Source organism: Rhineura floridana, chromosome 8 (assembly GCF_030035675.1).
Source record: "Rhineura floridana isolate rRhiFlo1 chromosome 8, rRhiFlo1.hap2, whole genome shotgun sequence".
Lineage (NCBI taxonomy): Eukaryota > Metazoa > Chordata > Lepidosauria > Squamata > Rhineuridae > Rhineura > Rhineura floridana.
The window spans coordinates 6044554-6061517 of NC_084487.1; the positions used below are offsets into that span (position 1 = coordinate 6044554).

General features: G+C 43.9%; 1 protein-coding gene across 2 annotated transcripts in view; it reads right to left on the bottom strand.

Annotated features, from left to right (window-relative positions):
• LRGUK (leucine rich repeats and guanylate kinase domain containing) overlaps positions 1 to 16964 on the bottom strand; it is an 81064-nt gene that overhangs the window by 35748 nt on the left and 28352 nt on the right. For both annotated transcript variants that reach the window (XM_061638083.1, XM_061638084.1), the window contains exons 9-11: positions 8159 to 8245; positions 5888 to 5994; positions 3497 to 3616 (exon numbers count right to left, since the gene is read on the bottom strand). In XM_061638083.1, the coding sequence (XP_061494067.1) occupies positions 3497 to 3616; positions 5888 to 5994; positions 8159 to 8245 (314 nt within the window). The remainder of the gene's footprint in view (positions 1 to 3496; positions 3617 to 5887; positions 5995 to 8158; positions 8246 to 16964) is intronic.

A 16964-nucleotide genomic window follows, 5' to 3' on the forward strand; every position in this document is an offset into this window, starting at 1 on the left:
AGAAACAGTGCTGAATACAGGGCGGAATGGAAACCGATGACTTCTTACATTCCCTAACTGTAGCACAAGTCATCATGAATGTACCGCAAGACTCACCATTTCACACACTGAAGCTGAAGCAGTTTGCCTTAACTCTTGACTTTTACAGGCTACTACAGAGTAAATGAGTAAAAGCAAGCAGGGAAGAGCCTTCAGCAATGTGAATTTATGGGAGAGGGGAACTCAGGCAGTGATCCTTTGTGTAAGAGTGTGTGTGTGTGTGTGTCTGTGTGTGTGTGACAAGAACAGCGAGTGTCCCTCCCTATTTTCATCTGTGAAACGTTGGGTGGTGTGCAATTCTGCCACCTCCCACAGAGAGCTGCCTCATTCCAGTCCTACCGCAATAGTTCTACTTCCTGAAGGTTAGACATGAAAACGCTAGCCACTCCCGTCACAGTGATGCTCTGGGAAAGGAGATTCAGGCACCATCTTCTCCTAAAACTGTGCCAAATGAGAACCGTATGAGGCATGTGGACTCTATGAAGTTTAAACTTCAAAGGCTTGATTTTCTCAGAGATTTTTATCAACACACACATCTTGAAAGATCATTTCTAGGCATTGGCCAGATGTTTTCAATGCTCTACATATGTTACGAGCAACTTTTGACAGCAAAGTCATGTTTGCATTTGGCCCAATATCTTCCATAAAACACAACTTTAACAAGCGGTCTGTTGAAATTTGTAAAGAAGGCACACTAAAGCTACAGAAATCACCACTGAATAATTAAAATGCAAGTCTGCTTTATGGTAGCAATTTTCTGCTCTGCTAAGATTCTGTCACTCTGTTCTTCATATGCATAAAATTTATGAGGGAATAAAATATAAAATAAAACACAACAAGGCTCTTGGAAAACTTATGGCGTTTGGAAATCCCCACCAGTTTTCAATTATTTGGAAAATCCAGCCAGGCTTTTCAAACTGGATAATTTATTTAATATGTACTATATTTGATGTTTTCCCTCCTTCAGACAGATTTATTTTTAAGCGTTTAACTTACAAGATATCTGTCTCACTGATGGATTAATCTAGACTGGAGATAGTCAACATTATGCCCTCCAGATGTTCCTGGACTCCAACTCCCATCAGCCTCAGCCAGTGTGGCCAACGGTCAGGGACAAGAGGAGCTGTAGTTCAAGAACATCTATTAGGCACCAGACTAGCTAATCTAACATAGTCAGTTAAGCGTGGGATGGTTTGTGTTGTAAAATCTAAGCAACAGAAACCACAAAGTCTACAGGCAATTTTCTAGCTTTTCAACAACCAGGGGCACCAGGTGGATTTTAGACCAGGAATGGATAGCTCAGGGGCTATTGTGTTTCAGACAGTCAGTTGGAGGCCCAGACTGTCATCCAGGAACTGTGACTATCCTAATGTACATTCGGACTCTGTAATAAAGGTGTCATCACCTACCCGTCAGAAGTCATCAGGTGGCGTGGGATGGGGTAGCTTATTAAAATTCTGCAAGGAACAATTGTGCTTTCTGAAGAATCCTGTCAAAAGGCTGATTGGCAGGGATTCTGGGCCTTTCCAAGATATGTGTGAGATAGCAATGCAATGTCACTGATGTGAAATTTACACTGTATGTATCTTTTCCTTACAATTGAAATGGTAAACAACATTGTGTTTAACTACACTTTTGATCTTCTCTTGTGTTTAGACCATCGATCCAATCTTGTAATATTTGATAAACCAATATAAATCCCAGGCAGACTCACTGAGCTGACATGAAACCTCACCCTAGGATTACTGGCGTTACACGAACACAACCAGAGATGCCTGATATCCTATGCCTTGCACATCTGGTTTTGCCTCTGTTGCTGCTGTTGCCTCTGGAGGGGCAAAGTTTATGACTTCAGATGGGGTCCTACCTGGAGATGCTGGGGACTGAACCAGGGACCTTCTGCGTTCAGGGCAGATGCTCTACTCCTGAGCTACTGTCCTTTGCCCAAGGGAGGCCTTGTAGTGTTTGGTATAAGAAACAGGTGGCTTCTAGGAAAGGGGTTACAACAGCCTAGAGCTATAGCAATCTCTTAAGAGTGAATTCTCACTTTATATTTTGAACTTGGGTACAAAAAGGTACCTGAGTTTAAATGGCAAAAAAATACATGCAGCACTTGTTTACCCACATGCACTTTTTTTTTTAAAGGGAGGTTTCCATGCCCTGAACATGGAAGGGTCAGGATTTGTAGCTCAGTCCTGAAATGAAAGTTGGAGTTGATGGAGGGTGCACATATATTGGTAGTGGTGACTGGCCAGCTCAGTGCAGATTGCAAGTGGCTAAGACCAGCACAACCTCCAGCCCACAGGCCTAATTAGTGGGGGGGGATTCCCATTTGGTCCACAAGGCCATTTTGGTCAAACCACGGCCATAAGGCATCAGGTATGAGCGAGGAAAAGTTGTGGCACCCAGCTGAAAGTGAGGTTTGCCCACACTGCCAACCACCTAACTGGCGGTGCCTTCAAAGCCCTTTGTCTTCAAACTCCGCAGGCAAAGGAAAACATGTCACCTGATATTATTGTGGCATCAGGTGATTGACAGATGGACGGGCCCTGCCTACCTGTCAAGCTGGCGTGTGGGGGAACCTTGCCAGCTGGAAATGGTTCTCACCCCTCAGTTGAACTCTTTTTTTCCTCTCTGATTAAATTGATCAACATGCTTATTACTAAGAGCTCAGTATAGTGTGGTGTAGTGGTTAAGGTGTTGGACTATGACCTGGGAGACCAGGGTTCGAATCCCCACATAGCCATGAAGCTCACTGGGTGACCTTGGGCCACTCACTGCCTCTCAGCCTCATGAAAACCCTATTCATAGGGTCGCCATAAGTCAGAATCGACTTGAAGGTAGTACATTAATATTTATTTTTATAGCTACCTTTTTGCTATGTCAAACAAACAGCAGGATAACTCACAATTTACAAGGTTACAATTCATTGTTGGGGGGTGGAGGTCATTTTGAATATTTCCCCCTTTTATTCCTTTTTATAGTAACAGAGCAAAAATAGTTTCAAAAAAGAGAGAGCATTTAGTTCAGAGCCCCTCCAATTAAATTTGCACTCAGAAATTAAAATTGGACTCTGCCAATTAAACATCTAAATACTTGGAAGTAAGTTCCACTGCTTCAGTGGGGTTTCCTCCCAATTAAGCAGTGACAGGTCTGCAGCCACAAAACACGGATTAAAGCTTGCAGTCTTCAATCTGCCGTTAGCCCATGGTGAAATGGAGACGTGTAATTTGGATATTTTACGGAGAAATTCAAATAAACCACATATTTCCCTGCCCCCAAATCCAATCTGAAAGGCAATAAAAGATGGGAAGAAGGGAACTAGAAAAATGAAAACTGGTAGGAAGAGAGGAGTCTAATTGCCTTCCATAAAGATTTTATCTTCTTGAGAAAACCTGCATTGTTTTATTTCCAGCACCTCTCCAAGGACTCCTGAACATTTATATGCCAGATATACCTGTATCTGAAATAGTTGTTGAATTTTCTGCAGAGCCTGTGACAAAGTTCTCGCTTCCAGCAGGCCAGGGGTCCAGTCAACACCAGCATGGGGTAGGGGGCTTCGAGGCTGGGCAGAGTGCTGCATGGAGAGGGGAGCTGTCAATAAGCGTCTTACAGATGTCAGGGACGTCACACGCAACATGCACGTAAATCTCCCATAGTTCCCCTATAGGTATTTCCTGATCTCTGGTCCCATTTAGGTCTCAAGGACAACATGTTATAAGGCACGGAGACACACTAAGCAAAACAACAACTGTCTTTACATGAACAGTGGTGAAAAGCACAGGCAGCAGAGAGATGAGCCGGTCCAAATTGAAGGTGTTATCTAGCTGTCAAAGAATTTACTATTAGGCTCCTCTCAAGAAGGTGGTGGTGGGGAGAAATTCAATCTACCTCTCAAATCTGCACTTTCTGAAACAATATGAGAATGGAAATGCAGCCATCCTTTGACATTTGCACTTCTCTGTATTTTGCAATTCCAGGCATGTAACGTATGCAAAGATACATAAACTTGGGTAAAATGAACCCCCCAAAAACATATATTGTTGAAAATAACATGCACAAATGCATTATATTATGGAAAGTTGCTTTGCAAAAAAATGTGTATTATTGCATACAAACATGTATATATTACAAGACTGGAAAAATGAGAAACAAAGAGAGTCAGAAATTAACAGATCCACCCATCCCTAATCTAAAATATAAAGTCACGTGCAGAGGAATCACAACAGTCATAACGCGCATGACTATGAGCAAATGCCCATACGAGATATTTACAAAAACCAGAGAAGGACACAAAACGCAGCTGGGCATCTGTGCTCTGCAGGAACAAGACCCAGCAAACTGATTTATTTATTTATTTGGTTGCATTTATATACCGCCCTTAGCAAATAGCTAAGTTGTTGTTTTCATATCTCACTGTCCTCTGGCTTCCATAGCATTATCCATGTGGGGAGTGGTGGAGTGGATGTTCTCTTCCCTGAGCGAAGCCTTGGATGAGATGCCATGGAATAGCCCCTCTCAGGAGCAGTCCTTTTACAGGTCCTTTTCACAAGATATTCAATTGCATTGTGAACCTTCCAATGTCACAGCAACCTACGAAATGTTTGCTAAAAGGTTTAGGCTTTCACACTCTCAGAAATATCTTGTCTATTTAACTCCCTCATAAAGGAGAGCAGAGACTGTACCTTTCTCTGTGGCAGAGATGGGGCCCAGATGTCCTGCAATAGTGCCCTCTTCCCTTTCGGTACTATTGTTCAAAGTCATGTTTTTGATTGTCTTTTCAGGAATGTTGTTTGATGTTTTGGGGTTATTGGGGGGATATTAATTGCTACAAGTGTTTTAAATTGTGCATATTATTTACATAAGTCACCTTGAATCCATTTTGGGGGGAAAGAGTGGGGGGTGGCAGAAGTTTTTCAAATAAATAAATAAAATAATTTTGATCTTTTAAGGCGATGATTTATTCACTAGATCAAGATTATTCACCCAATCACTCCAATGAAGAAGCTACACATATATAATACATTCTTATGAGTTGGAGCTGTTACTTATAGAGCCCATCGAAGCGGTGGACTGGAGACTATTGATTTAATCCTGTGTGATGCCCTGGGACGAGTGCGCAACACAAGCGGTGCTGAGCTGTTTGGGAGCAGCTTCCCCAACGTTATCGCCTTCGATGTACATGCAAGCAGAAAACTGCCTACGAAATACCAATATAATACTTCTTTTTTTAAAATGGAAATGTCTGAAAAAATAAAAGGGAGCTGAAGGCTACAGATGGTCAAGTCCTTTCAAGGTGCAAGAGGGGGGGTTAGTTAAGAATGCAGAGGCTTTTATTACCAATTGTGAGTTTTGTGCCTGCCCCTTTTCTGGCCTTTGTAATCCATGCTGTGATCCGCAAGGGGAGGGATAGCCATTTTGCCCACCACGGGATGCCAATGCTCTTGACAGGAGAGAGTGAAAGACAGCCTGAAGAAATTACAGTTGCAAGTGCTCATCACCCTCTGGAGAATTCTTCATCGTTACTGGATATTGATAAGAGGTTCCCCCCGCACCCCGTCTTGCATTTGTGGTGTAAACGGCCATCTGCTCTTACAGATTGTTTAAAAGAAATGGAGTGGTGGGCAATCTGTCTTGGAACTCTGAGGTGAGCGACTAACTTCATTTCATAATCTGCTCAGCCATGCAAGATTTGCCTAATTTCCGTCCTGACAGTCATGGCGTGACTACAACATAGCTTCCTTTCTCTGAAGTGGAAGGGTGAGCAGTAGAGGTGGCATCCTATGCTTGCAAAAGCTTCATTTGAGTGCCACCTACAGGGTGGAAGGAAAACTGATGTTGAGATTACCTATCGAAGATCCGTTGTGGCTGCATCATGCTGTACATGATTTGGGTCATGTGATCCTGGGCGGCCACCACCTCAGGAGGAGGGTCGTACTTATTCACCGCTGCAACCTGCTCCCAGTAATTAACAGGAAAGGGATTAATTAATTAATTACACAAGTTCCTTCAACGGAGCAGGCGCCCAAATAGGCTTTTAGTTAGAATTTCCATCTGATTTATATGCTCTTTCTTTAGATCAGATAACTGCCTGTTATTTGTCATGCAGGCCGGATCTATTTCCAGCTGGTAGTCATTATGGCTGAATAAAATGTCCATGCTGGAGACCTGTGCAAGTGCCGGACAGACTTCTACCACTGCCACAACTGGCTCATGAATGTCCAGAAGCATCTACTGGTCAGTGCTGGAGGCAGAGTGTTGGACTAGATAGTCTGATGCAGGAAAGCAATGCACATGTTCTCTCTGAGGGTCAAAGTGAATTCCATCTGCTCCACATGCTTACAACATGAAGGCTCCACCCCAGTCTCCAGGTTTCTTCTAAACAGCTTTTGGAGGAGCAGAAGGATTCACACAAACGTGGTTCAGGCCACTGGCCCATCTAGTCCAACATCCTGTTCTCACAGTGGGCAGCCAGATGCCCATGAGAAGCCCACAATCAGTACCTGAGCACAAGAGCACTTCCCCTCCTGCAGTTTCCAGTAACTGGTTTTCAGAAGCATAATGCCTCTCCCTATGGAGAGTAGCCATTGATAGCCTTCTCCTCCATGAATGTGTCTAGTCCTCTTTTAAAGCCATCCAAGTTGGTGGCCATCACAGCCTCTTGTGGGAGCGAATCCCATAGCTTAACTATGCGCTGTGTGAAGAAGTACTTCCTTTTGCCTGTCCTGAATCTTCCAACATTCAGCTTCATAGGATGCCCATGAGTTCTAGTGTTATGAGAGAGGGAGAAAAACGTTTCTCTATCCACCTTCTCCATGCCATGCATAATCTATACACTTCTATAATGTCTCCTCTTACTTGTCTTTTTCCCAACTGAAAAGCCCCCAATGCTGCAACCTTTCCTCATCGGGGAGTTGCTCCGTTGCCTTGATCAGGAGCTCAAGGCATGCTCGGGCCATTGGTTGTGTCATTGTTATCCAGAGTATGCTATGTACTGGTGGCAACCCATTGCCAGCAACAGAAAGCAAGCAACGGTGAGCAAAATCCATAAAGGAGAGCTCTGCAGAATAGACCAAGGTTCTATCTAGTCCTGGATCCTGTTTCCAGGGTAAGCCATAAGCAATTGTAGGAGGGCAACAGTCCTCTCCTGCTCTGTGCTGCCCGGCAACTGTTATTCAGAGACAACCGGAAAGCACCAGCTGACTTCACAGCAGTGGCGGCTGGTGGCTCCATGTCAGTGGGGGAGTGGAATCCACTCCGGCTTTTAGTCTGAGCTTTCAAGGAGCTGTCTGAGGTGCCATTGGGCAGTGGAATCCGCTCCTGGTTTAGTCCAAATTTTCAAGGAGTTGTCCAAGGTGCTTCAGCTGAAGGCCCCCTCTGAAAGTTCAGACTAAAACCGGGAGCAGATTCCACTGCCCCGCTGATATGGAGCCACCACTGTTTCATAGGATTCTTTATTCTTGTCTTGTAGCAAATCCGTATACTGGCACTGGTGCAAGTATTCCCATGCATGAGACAGAATTACCAGCAGACGTGGGGTAACCCCAAGGTACACACAAGTACAAAAAAAATCTATGAGGGGGAGGGAAACTAAGGGAGTAAACCTCAAAACATCCCCGTCAACAACTCAATATTGAGTGGGAGAGGGAGAAAGGGACAAGCTGGTGGGGGAGGGAAACAGAACTGAGATGCTGCAACAGGAGGACACAGGCTCACAGATATATATCTGAAAGGTAGGAAGAACCATCTCATTGTCTGCATAGGTCACTTCCTGGCTCACACTCAGAAGTTATCTTTCAATGCCCCTAGGGATAGAACAGAGAGACGCACATATCCATAAACTGAGAAATTGAAAAAATTAATGAAACTGAGATTGGACACAAGTCTGCCCCCCACTCCCCCCAAAAAAACCTGAATGGAGGGGAGGAACACCCCATGATCAGCTGAAAGAGGGCTTAGCATGCTCAGTGGCCATGGAATGCTAAGACTGTTCAGGGGGAGGGGAGAGAGATGGGATGGAATGGCTGGAAGCACTCCACACTGCAACATTTTGTTGCAGGGCCCCACTTATAAGCTTACATTTCTGATATAGATGACACAAGCAAAATGACGCCCTTACCTTTTCTTGCACAGTGATTTTCTTATGATCCAGCTCTGTTAGTCGAAGTAGCATGAAAATGACCAGGAGCCAATAATCCCTGTGTTGCTGGTATTGTATATAACAAATTGGTGTCAGTTTCATTTAAATGAAGAATATTTAAGTTCAGCTCTTCAAACTAAAACCTGAAAGGCTGTTTTATCATACTTTGACACAGGAGATTAGGAAAGCAGAAGACATACACAGGAAATAAGAGAATAATCCATGCAAATCCACAGACTGACCATGACTTCTTCCAAATGAGAGAAGGAAACTGAGCCAGAACAGGCAGAGAGAAAGGCGATGTTGGCAGTAAAAATGCTTGGAAAATGATATATGCACACCATGAGATGTGTCTCCTCATCTCTGACCTGGTTTCCCATCTCCTTTCTTGTCCTTACCTTTAAAGCTCTCCATGGGCTTATGAACATAGGAAGCTGCGTCACGGCTGTCTGCAGATCCACACTATACATTTAAAGCACATTCAGTGCACAGTTAAAGCACATGATTTCCCCAAAAGAATCCTGGAAATGGTAGTTTCCCCCTTATAGAGCTACAATTCTGAGCATCCCTAACAAGCTACAGTTCCCAGATTATTTGCGGGGAAGCCATCTGTGTTAAATGTATGGTATGGATCTGCTTTGAGTTAGACCATTACTCCAACTCACCCTAAAAGTTCAAGGTTCTGGTTTTGGTGTACAAAGCCCTATGTAGCTTGGAAACAGAACACCTGAAAGATCGTCTTACCCCTTATGTACCCAGGTGATCACTGCGCTCTGCAGGTGAGGGCCTCCTGCAGATACCATCTTATCAGGAGCTCCGTTCAACACAACAGAGGAAAAGGATCTTTAGTGTTGTAGCACTGACCCTTTGGAATTCCCTCCCCTTAAATGTTAGACAGGCGCTATCTCTGTTATTTTTTTGGCACCTATTAAAAGCCTTCCTCTTTCAACAAGCCTTTTAAATAGAGACCTTATCCCAGTCTGCGTCTGTGTTGGAATTGCTTTTTAAGATTTTTTAAAGCTTTTTAAAAAAAATGTTTTAAAGATATTTTCTTTTAATATATTTTAAAATCTTTTTTTTAAATGTTTTAGAGTGGTTTTACTGTTTTGTTTACTGCTGTGGGTTCTTACTGGGAGGAAGGGCGGAATATTAATTGATTGATTGATTGATTGATTGATTAAAATGCCTTCCTCAGCCTGGTGCCCTTCAAATGTTTTTAAGGCTCCAACTCTCATCAGCCCCACCCAGCACAGCCTGTGGACAGGGATGATGGGAGATGTAGCCCAATCTGGAGGGCACCAAGTTGGAGAAGGAAGGTGTACTCTAACTAGCTATGGCTCAGTGGAGAGAGCTCCTCTCCAGCCCTGACATTTGAATGCCTTCAGCTGGGGAAAGCAGTCATTGAACCTGGACCTTGTACATGCCAACAATGTGCTTGACCACTGAGATATGACCTCTGCTGAACCACTAACCTATGGCTTGAGCCACACTCGCTCCCCTTATCTGCAGTACCTTCATCCTTCAGTTCCACCACTCTTGGCCACCTGAAGGTCCTGTAGTCTCTTAAATGACTCCACATATTTTCCCTGGCTGCCCACTGTCTGGCGCTCTTTGCTGAATCACTTTTGTTGTTATATGCCTTCAGGTTGATTACAACTTATGGCGACCTTATGAATCAGTGACCTCCAATAGCATCTGTTATAAAATACCCAGTTCAGATCTTGTAACTTCAGGTCTGTGAGTTCCTTTATAGAATCAATCCATCTCTTGTTTAGCCTTCCGCCTTTTCTGCTCCCCTCTGAAAACTATCTTTTGTTTTCTTTAATTAAGTCTACAAAATACAGCACAGAGACATATATAGCTGGATAAAGGAAATTATAGTTGTTGTTACATAAATCCACAAATCCACCACTGTTTTTTGTGCACATGTGCATGCTGCCCAACATAGCAGGTGCACACAGGAGTGTGTGGCTAACCTGTGACCCTTCAGACACTGGTAGATTCCAACTCGCACCAGCCCCAGTCAGCATGGCCACTGGTTATGGATGATAGGACCTGTAGTCCACGAACATTACGAGGGCCACAGGCTAGCCATCCCAATGCATATACTAGGATTTGGCATCACAGAGAAATGCCAAGAACGTTCACAAATCTTGCTTATGAGAGGTTCTAGACCAGAGGCTCATTCTGCACCTGCGGCAAACTCAAATTTTAGCATTTTGATGGGGCAGAATGTGCTATATCTCTTCAAACTGCTTGTGCTGGTGGGGAGGGGGCAGTGTTACATTTTTTAATCCTCTCCTTTTCTTTTTCTTAAACATCTCCATGCAGGTAGAAAACCAGCATTGCCAGCATAGCCTGGACTATAAGGTTTTTCCCTGATGAGCTAGTCTTCTATCTGTAGTTTATTTTTAATCTCATGGCACATGAGGGGAAAAGTGCCCCCCACATCTGCAACCTGAAGTGGTACAGCGCCCCACTATCTCTTTTTGCCTGTACAGCAGGCCATGCCCGGCGTTTCCAAGAGCACATTCAGACAGGGATCTTTTCAAGTAGTCAGAATCTGAGCCTGGGGATTCCCTATAACTGAACCACTAGGATAGCTGGTTAAAGGGGGGAAACTACAGGCAGTTCTGAGCCAACTTGCTGCAAGCCTCTGGTCTGTATCCTCCTGAGCCCAGGATTTGAGTGGCAGAGGAGCCTAGCACCCACCACGGACACAATTCCTGCAGCTCAACCGGTAGAGTTCGCATGTCACATGCAGAAGGCCCTGGGTTCAGTCCCTGCCATCTCCAGTCGGATCAGGTAGCAGGTGATGGAAAAAAACTTTCTCTGCCTGGGGCTCTGGTGGGCGGCTAAGTTTTCTCCACCTAAACGACATTGACAACAACGAGGGAAGCCACTTGGCCAACCCACTCTGTTTGGCGGGACCAGGCCACTCCTCTGCCTGTCTCCTGAACCTGCCCAGGTACCTGCTGTGTGTCCTGCCCTGTCCTCTCCTGCTGAATCCTTCATTCCAGCTTTCCCTCACCCGGTTACTCTCCAGATGTCTCAGACTACAGCTCCCATCAGCCCCAGCTAGCACAGCTGTAGGGAGCTGTAGTCCAAGACCAGAGCTTGGGAAAGTTACTTTTTTGAACTACAACTCCCATCACCCCGATCCAGTGGCCATGCTGGCTGGGGCTGATGGGAGTTGTAGTTCAAAAAAAGTAACTTTTCCAAGCTCTGTCCAAGACATCTGGAGAGCAACCAAATGAGGGAAAGGTGATTCATGTGTAAGAACAGCTACCTCAACCTTGGCTCTTCTGTCTGCTCTACAGATTTGGAAGCAGCCAGTCTCTTAGGAAGCAGCCTTGTACTGAACCAGACCACCGATCCATCTAGCTCAGTACTGTCTACACTGACTGGCAGAGCCTCTCCAGGATTTCACGTGGGATTCTCTCCCACCTGTACCTGGAGATGCTGGGGATTGAACCTGGGACCTTCTGCTTGCAAGGCAGATGCTCTGCCATTCTGCCTTCTGCCACAGGAATTAGTTCTCTACCACTATCTCAGACCTAACCTTTTGAGGTTCCACATGTCACCCTGAAATCGCCTTTGAGTCTTTTGCACTGCTATTTATTTACAGTCCTCCTCTAGGATGCACACCTTAACGTGGTGAGGGGGTTTGAGAGTATCGAAGAAGCTGAGAGCAAAGCCGTCAGGAGTCTAGACCAAGAGGCTAGACTCCTAGAATGGTCACCCAAGGCGGAATGGTCAAAGCTGAGACACCAGACTAAGATGCATCCAAACTCAGAGGAAGGCAATGGTAAACCACCTCTGAATACCTCTTACCACGAAAACCCTATGAACAGAGTATCCAAAATGCAACATGAGATAGTGCTGGAAGATGAGACCCCCAGGTCAGAAGGCACTCACCGAGCTACTGGGGAAGAACAAAGGACAAGTACGAGTAGCGCTGTGACTAATGATGCAAGTGGGTCAAAGCCGAAAGGAAGCCCAGCGGCTGATGCACACAGATGCAAAAGGAGAGTCCGGAGTTGTACGACGCACACAATAGGAACATGGAATGTGAGAAGAATGAACCAGGGAAAGTTAGAAATTGTCAAGAAAGAAATGGAACGTATCAACTGCTCGACACCCTGGACTCTCCATTGTGGAGTCCCACAGGGATCGGTACTGTCCCCCATGCTTTTCAACATCTATATGAAGCCGCTGGGTGCGGTCATCAGGAGTTTTGGAGTGCGTTGTCACCAGTACGCTGATGACATGCAACTCTATTTCTCCTTTGCATCTTCCTCAGGTGAGGCTGTTAACGTACTAAACCGTTGTCTGGCCGCGATAATGGATTGGATGGGAGCTAACAGACTGAAACTTAATCCAGACAAGACCGAGACGCTGTTAGTGAGTGCCTTCTCTGCCCAGATGGTGGATGTTCACCCTGTTCTGGATGGGGTTACACTCCCCTTGAAAGAACAGGTTCGTAGCTTGGGAGTTCTTTTCGACCCTTCCCTGTCTCTTGAGGCTCAGGTAGCCTCAGTGGCACGGAATGCTTTCTACCATCTCCGATTGGTAGCCCAGCTACGTCCCTATCTGGACAGTGACGACCTCGCCTCAGTCGTTCATGCTCTGGTAACTTCTAGATTGGACTACTGCAATGCGCTCTACGTTGGGCTGCCCTTGAAGATAGTTCGGAAACTACAGTTAGTCCAGAATGCAGCGGCCAGATTGTTGACGCGGACCTGTCCGCTCATATAACACCTGTTTTGGCCCGTCTGCACTGGCTTCCTATTTGTTTCCGGGCTAAATTCAAAGTGCTGGTTTTGACCTATAAAGCCTTACACGGCATGGGACCGCAATACCTGGTGGAGCGCCTCTCCCAATATGAACCTACCCGGACACTGCGCTCAAGATCTAAGCCCCCCCTCCGAGTACCATCCCATCAAGAAGCTCGGAGGATGGTGACTAGAAATAGGGCCTTTTCGGTTGTGGCTCCCGAACTGTGGAATGGTCTCCCCGATGAGGTGCGCCTGGCGCCGACGCTGCTATCTTTTCGGCGCCAGGTGAAAACGTTTTTATACTCCCAGGCATTTTAAAGTGTATTTTTACAGTATTTTATTACTATGTTGTATTCTGGATGTTGTTTGGTTCTCGTATTGTTTGTGTGTTTTTGTTTTTTGAGTTATTATATTTATTGTATTTATATATTGTGCCTGCTTTTACCTTTTATGTACACCGCCCAGAGAGCCTTCGGGCTTAGGGCGGTATATAAATAAAATAAAATAAAATAAATAAATAAATAAACATTACAATACTTGGTGTGAGAGAATTAAAATGGACTGGAATGGGACATTTTCAATCAGGCAACTACAAAATATTTTATGCAGGAAATGAGAAATCAAGAAGAAACAGGGTTGCTTTAATAGTGAGAAGTGATGTAGCAAAAGCAATTAGGAGCTGTAACACAAGGTCTGAGCGAGCGATATTAATGAGACTTAATGGGAAACCTAACAACATAACCATCGTCCAAGTCTACACTCCAACAGCAAACACAAAAGAAGAGGAAACAGAGAGATTTTATGAGGATGTACAGGAAGAAACCCACACACCAAAACAGGATGCTCTCATAATCATGGGGGACTGGAATGCAAAAGTAGGGAACAGAGAAGAACTAGCAAATATGGGGAAATGGGGCTTAGGAGATGGAAATGAAGCAGGAGAAAGACTTATTGAATTCTGTGAAGCCAATAATTTGTTTCTTGCAAACACATTTTTTGAGCAACTGAAAAGATGACTGTAGACGTGGACATCACCAGATGGTCAATATAGGGATCAAACTTATTGGTAGCAGAAGATGGAGAAGTTCCATACTTTCTGCAAAAACAAGACCAGGAGCAGAGTGCGGTACAGATCATGAACTGGTAATATCGAAAATCAGAGTAAAGCTAAAGAAGAACAACAAAGCAATCATAATGCCAAAATACAAATTAAATAACATCCCAGAAGAATATAAAGAGCAAATAAGGAACAGATTTGAGGCTTTAAACTTAGCTGACTGAGAACCAGAAGAACTATGGACTGAAGACATTATTAGGGAAGAATGCAAAAAGACAATACCTCTAGTTAAAAAGAGAGAAAGACCTCAATGGATGACTGATGAAACTCTTAAAATGAAAGAATGAAAGCAAAGGGAGATAGAAACACGGTCAGAACCCTAAATGCAACAATACAGCGACTAGTACGTAGGGACAAAGAGAACTATTACAATAGTTATTGTATAGAAATAGAAGAGGACAACAAAAAGGGAAGAACAAGAGCCCTATTCCAAAAGATTAGAGAAATGAAAGGGCAATTCAAAGCAAGAGTAGGGATGTTGAATAATCAACAGGGAAATACACTGACTGACCGAGATGAAATAAAAGGAAGATGGAAGCAATACACTGAAGACCTCTATAAAAGAGATGACAGGATGACAGATTCATTCATGGAGGAACCATGATGAAGAACTAGGAATTTTAGAATGTGAGGTGAAAGCTGCTCTTAAAATACTTGGAAGAAACAAATCACCAGGAACAGATGGCATACCAAGAGAGTTGCTACAAGCTACTGAGACTGAATCTGTCCAAATTTTGTAAAAAAAATAATCCAGCAAATATAAACAAAACTAAACAATGGCCCACAGACTGGAAGCGTTCAATATACATCCCAATTGCAAAGAAAGAGGATCCCAGGGAATCCAGTAATTATCGAACTATTCCCTTAATATCCCATGCAAGTAAAGTAATGCTCAAGATTCTACAACAAAGGCTCTTACCATATATGGAGCAAGAAATCCCAAATGTCCAAGCTGGATTTAGAAGGGGAAGAGGTGCCAGAGATCATATCGCAAATGTACGTTGGATAATGGAACAGACCAAGGAATTTCAGAAGAAAATCACCCTGTGCTTTATAAATTACAGCAAAGCCTTTGACTGTGTAGATTATGAAAAATTATTGAATGCTTTAAAAGAAATGGGGGTGCCGCAGCATCTAATTGTCCTGATGCGCAACCTATACTCTGGACAAGAGGCTACTGTAAGGACAGAATATGGAGAAACCGATTGGTTCCCCATAGGAGAGGGTGTGACACAGGGGTGTATTTTATCACCCTACAGTAGGGTCCTGCTTACTGGCGCTCCGCTTACTGGCGTTCCGCTAATGCGGCGGCTTTCCTCCCCTCTTTAAAAGCCGCTTTTGCCGCTTTTGCGGCATTTTCGCATCATTTTTGCACGATGCGCCCCATTAAAGTCAATGGGGTTCCGCCTTACGGCGATTTCTGCTTTACGGTGGGGGTCCAGAATGGAACCCACCATATAAGCGGGGCCCTACTGTATTTGTTTAATCTGTACGCAGAACATATCATACAGAAAGCAGGATTGGACCAAGATAAAGGAGGTGTGAAAATTGGAGGGAGAAATATCAATAGTTTAAGTTACGCAGATGATACTATACTATTTATTTATTTTATTTATTTATTATTTCTACTACTGGCAGAAACCAGTAATGATTTGAAACGAATGCTGATGAAAGTTAAAGAGGAAAGCACAAAAGCAGGACTACGCTGAACGTCAAGACTAAAGTAATGACAACAGAAGATTTATGCAACTTTAAAGCTGACAACAAGGACACTGAACTTGTCAAGGATTATCAATACCTTGGCACAGTCATTAACAAAAATGGAGACAATAGTCAAGAAATTAGAAGAACACTAGGACTGGGGAGGGCAGTTATGAGAGAACTAGAAAAGCTCCTCAAATGCAAAGATGTATCACTGAACACTAAAGTCAGGATCATTTAGACCATGATATTTCTGATTTCTATGTATGGATGCGAAAGTTGGACAGTGAAAAAAGCAGGTAAGAGAAAAATCAACTCATTTGAAATGTGGTGTTGGAGCAGAGCTTTGCGGATACCATGGACTGTGAAAAAGACAAATAATTGGGTGTTAGAACAAATTGAACCAGAACTATCACTAGAAGCTAAAATGATGAAACTGAGATTATCATACTTTGGACACATCATAACAAGACATGATTCACTAGAAAAGACCATGGGTAAACAGAAGGGAGTAGAAAAAGAGGAAGGCCAAAGAAGAGATGGATTGATTCCATCAAGGAAGCCACAGACCTGAACTTACAAGATCTGAACAGTGTGGTTTATAACAGATGCTATTGGAGGCCGCTGATTCATAGGGTTGCCATAAGTCGTAATCGACTTGAAGGCACATAACAACAACATTTATTTACAGTGGGCTGTATGTTAGTCGTACTCTCACAGTTATGACTCTGGACAGGGGTAACTTTGGTCCGTTCATTTTAATTGATCTACTCTGAGTAGATTTTAATTGGATACAATCCAATGGTCACATCCACACCATACATTTAAAGCACATGGCTTCCACAAAAGAATCCCAGGAACTGTAGTTTGCTAAGAGTGCTAGGAATAGTAGCTCTTTGAGGGGTAAACTGCAATACCCAACTGTCTACGGGGAAAGCCATGTGCATTAAATGTGCTTTAAATGTCTGGTGAGGATATGACCGAAGTCTAATTCTTGCTTGTGAGAAAGAGGAGAGGCATTTGTATTCTGAGCCCAAAGGATAAAACAAAGACAAATTGAGCATCCTTCATTTTAAACCCATCCAGATGTCCGTAATGCCCTGGGATGGGTCCTTCTCACCCCAGAATAGCTTGGTTCCCCTGTAGCATCCTAGCAAGAGGTAAGGAGGCCTTTATCACACATCAGTTG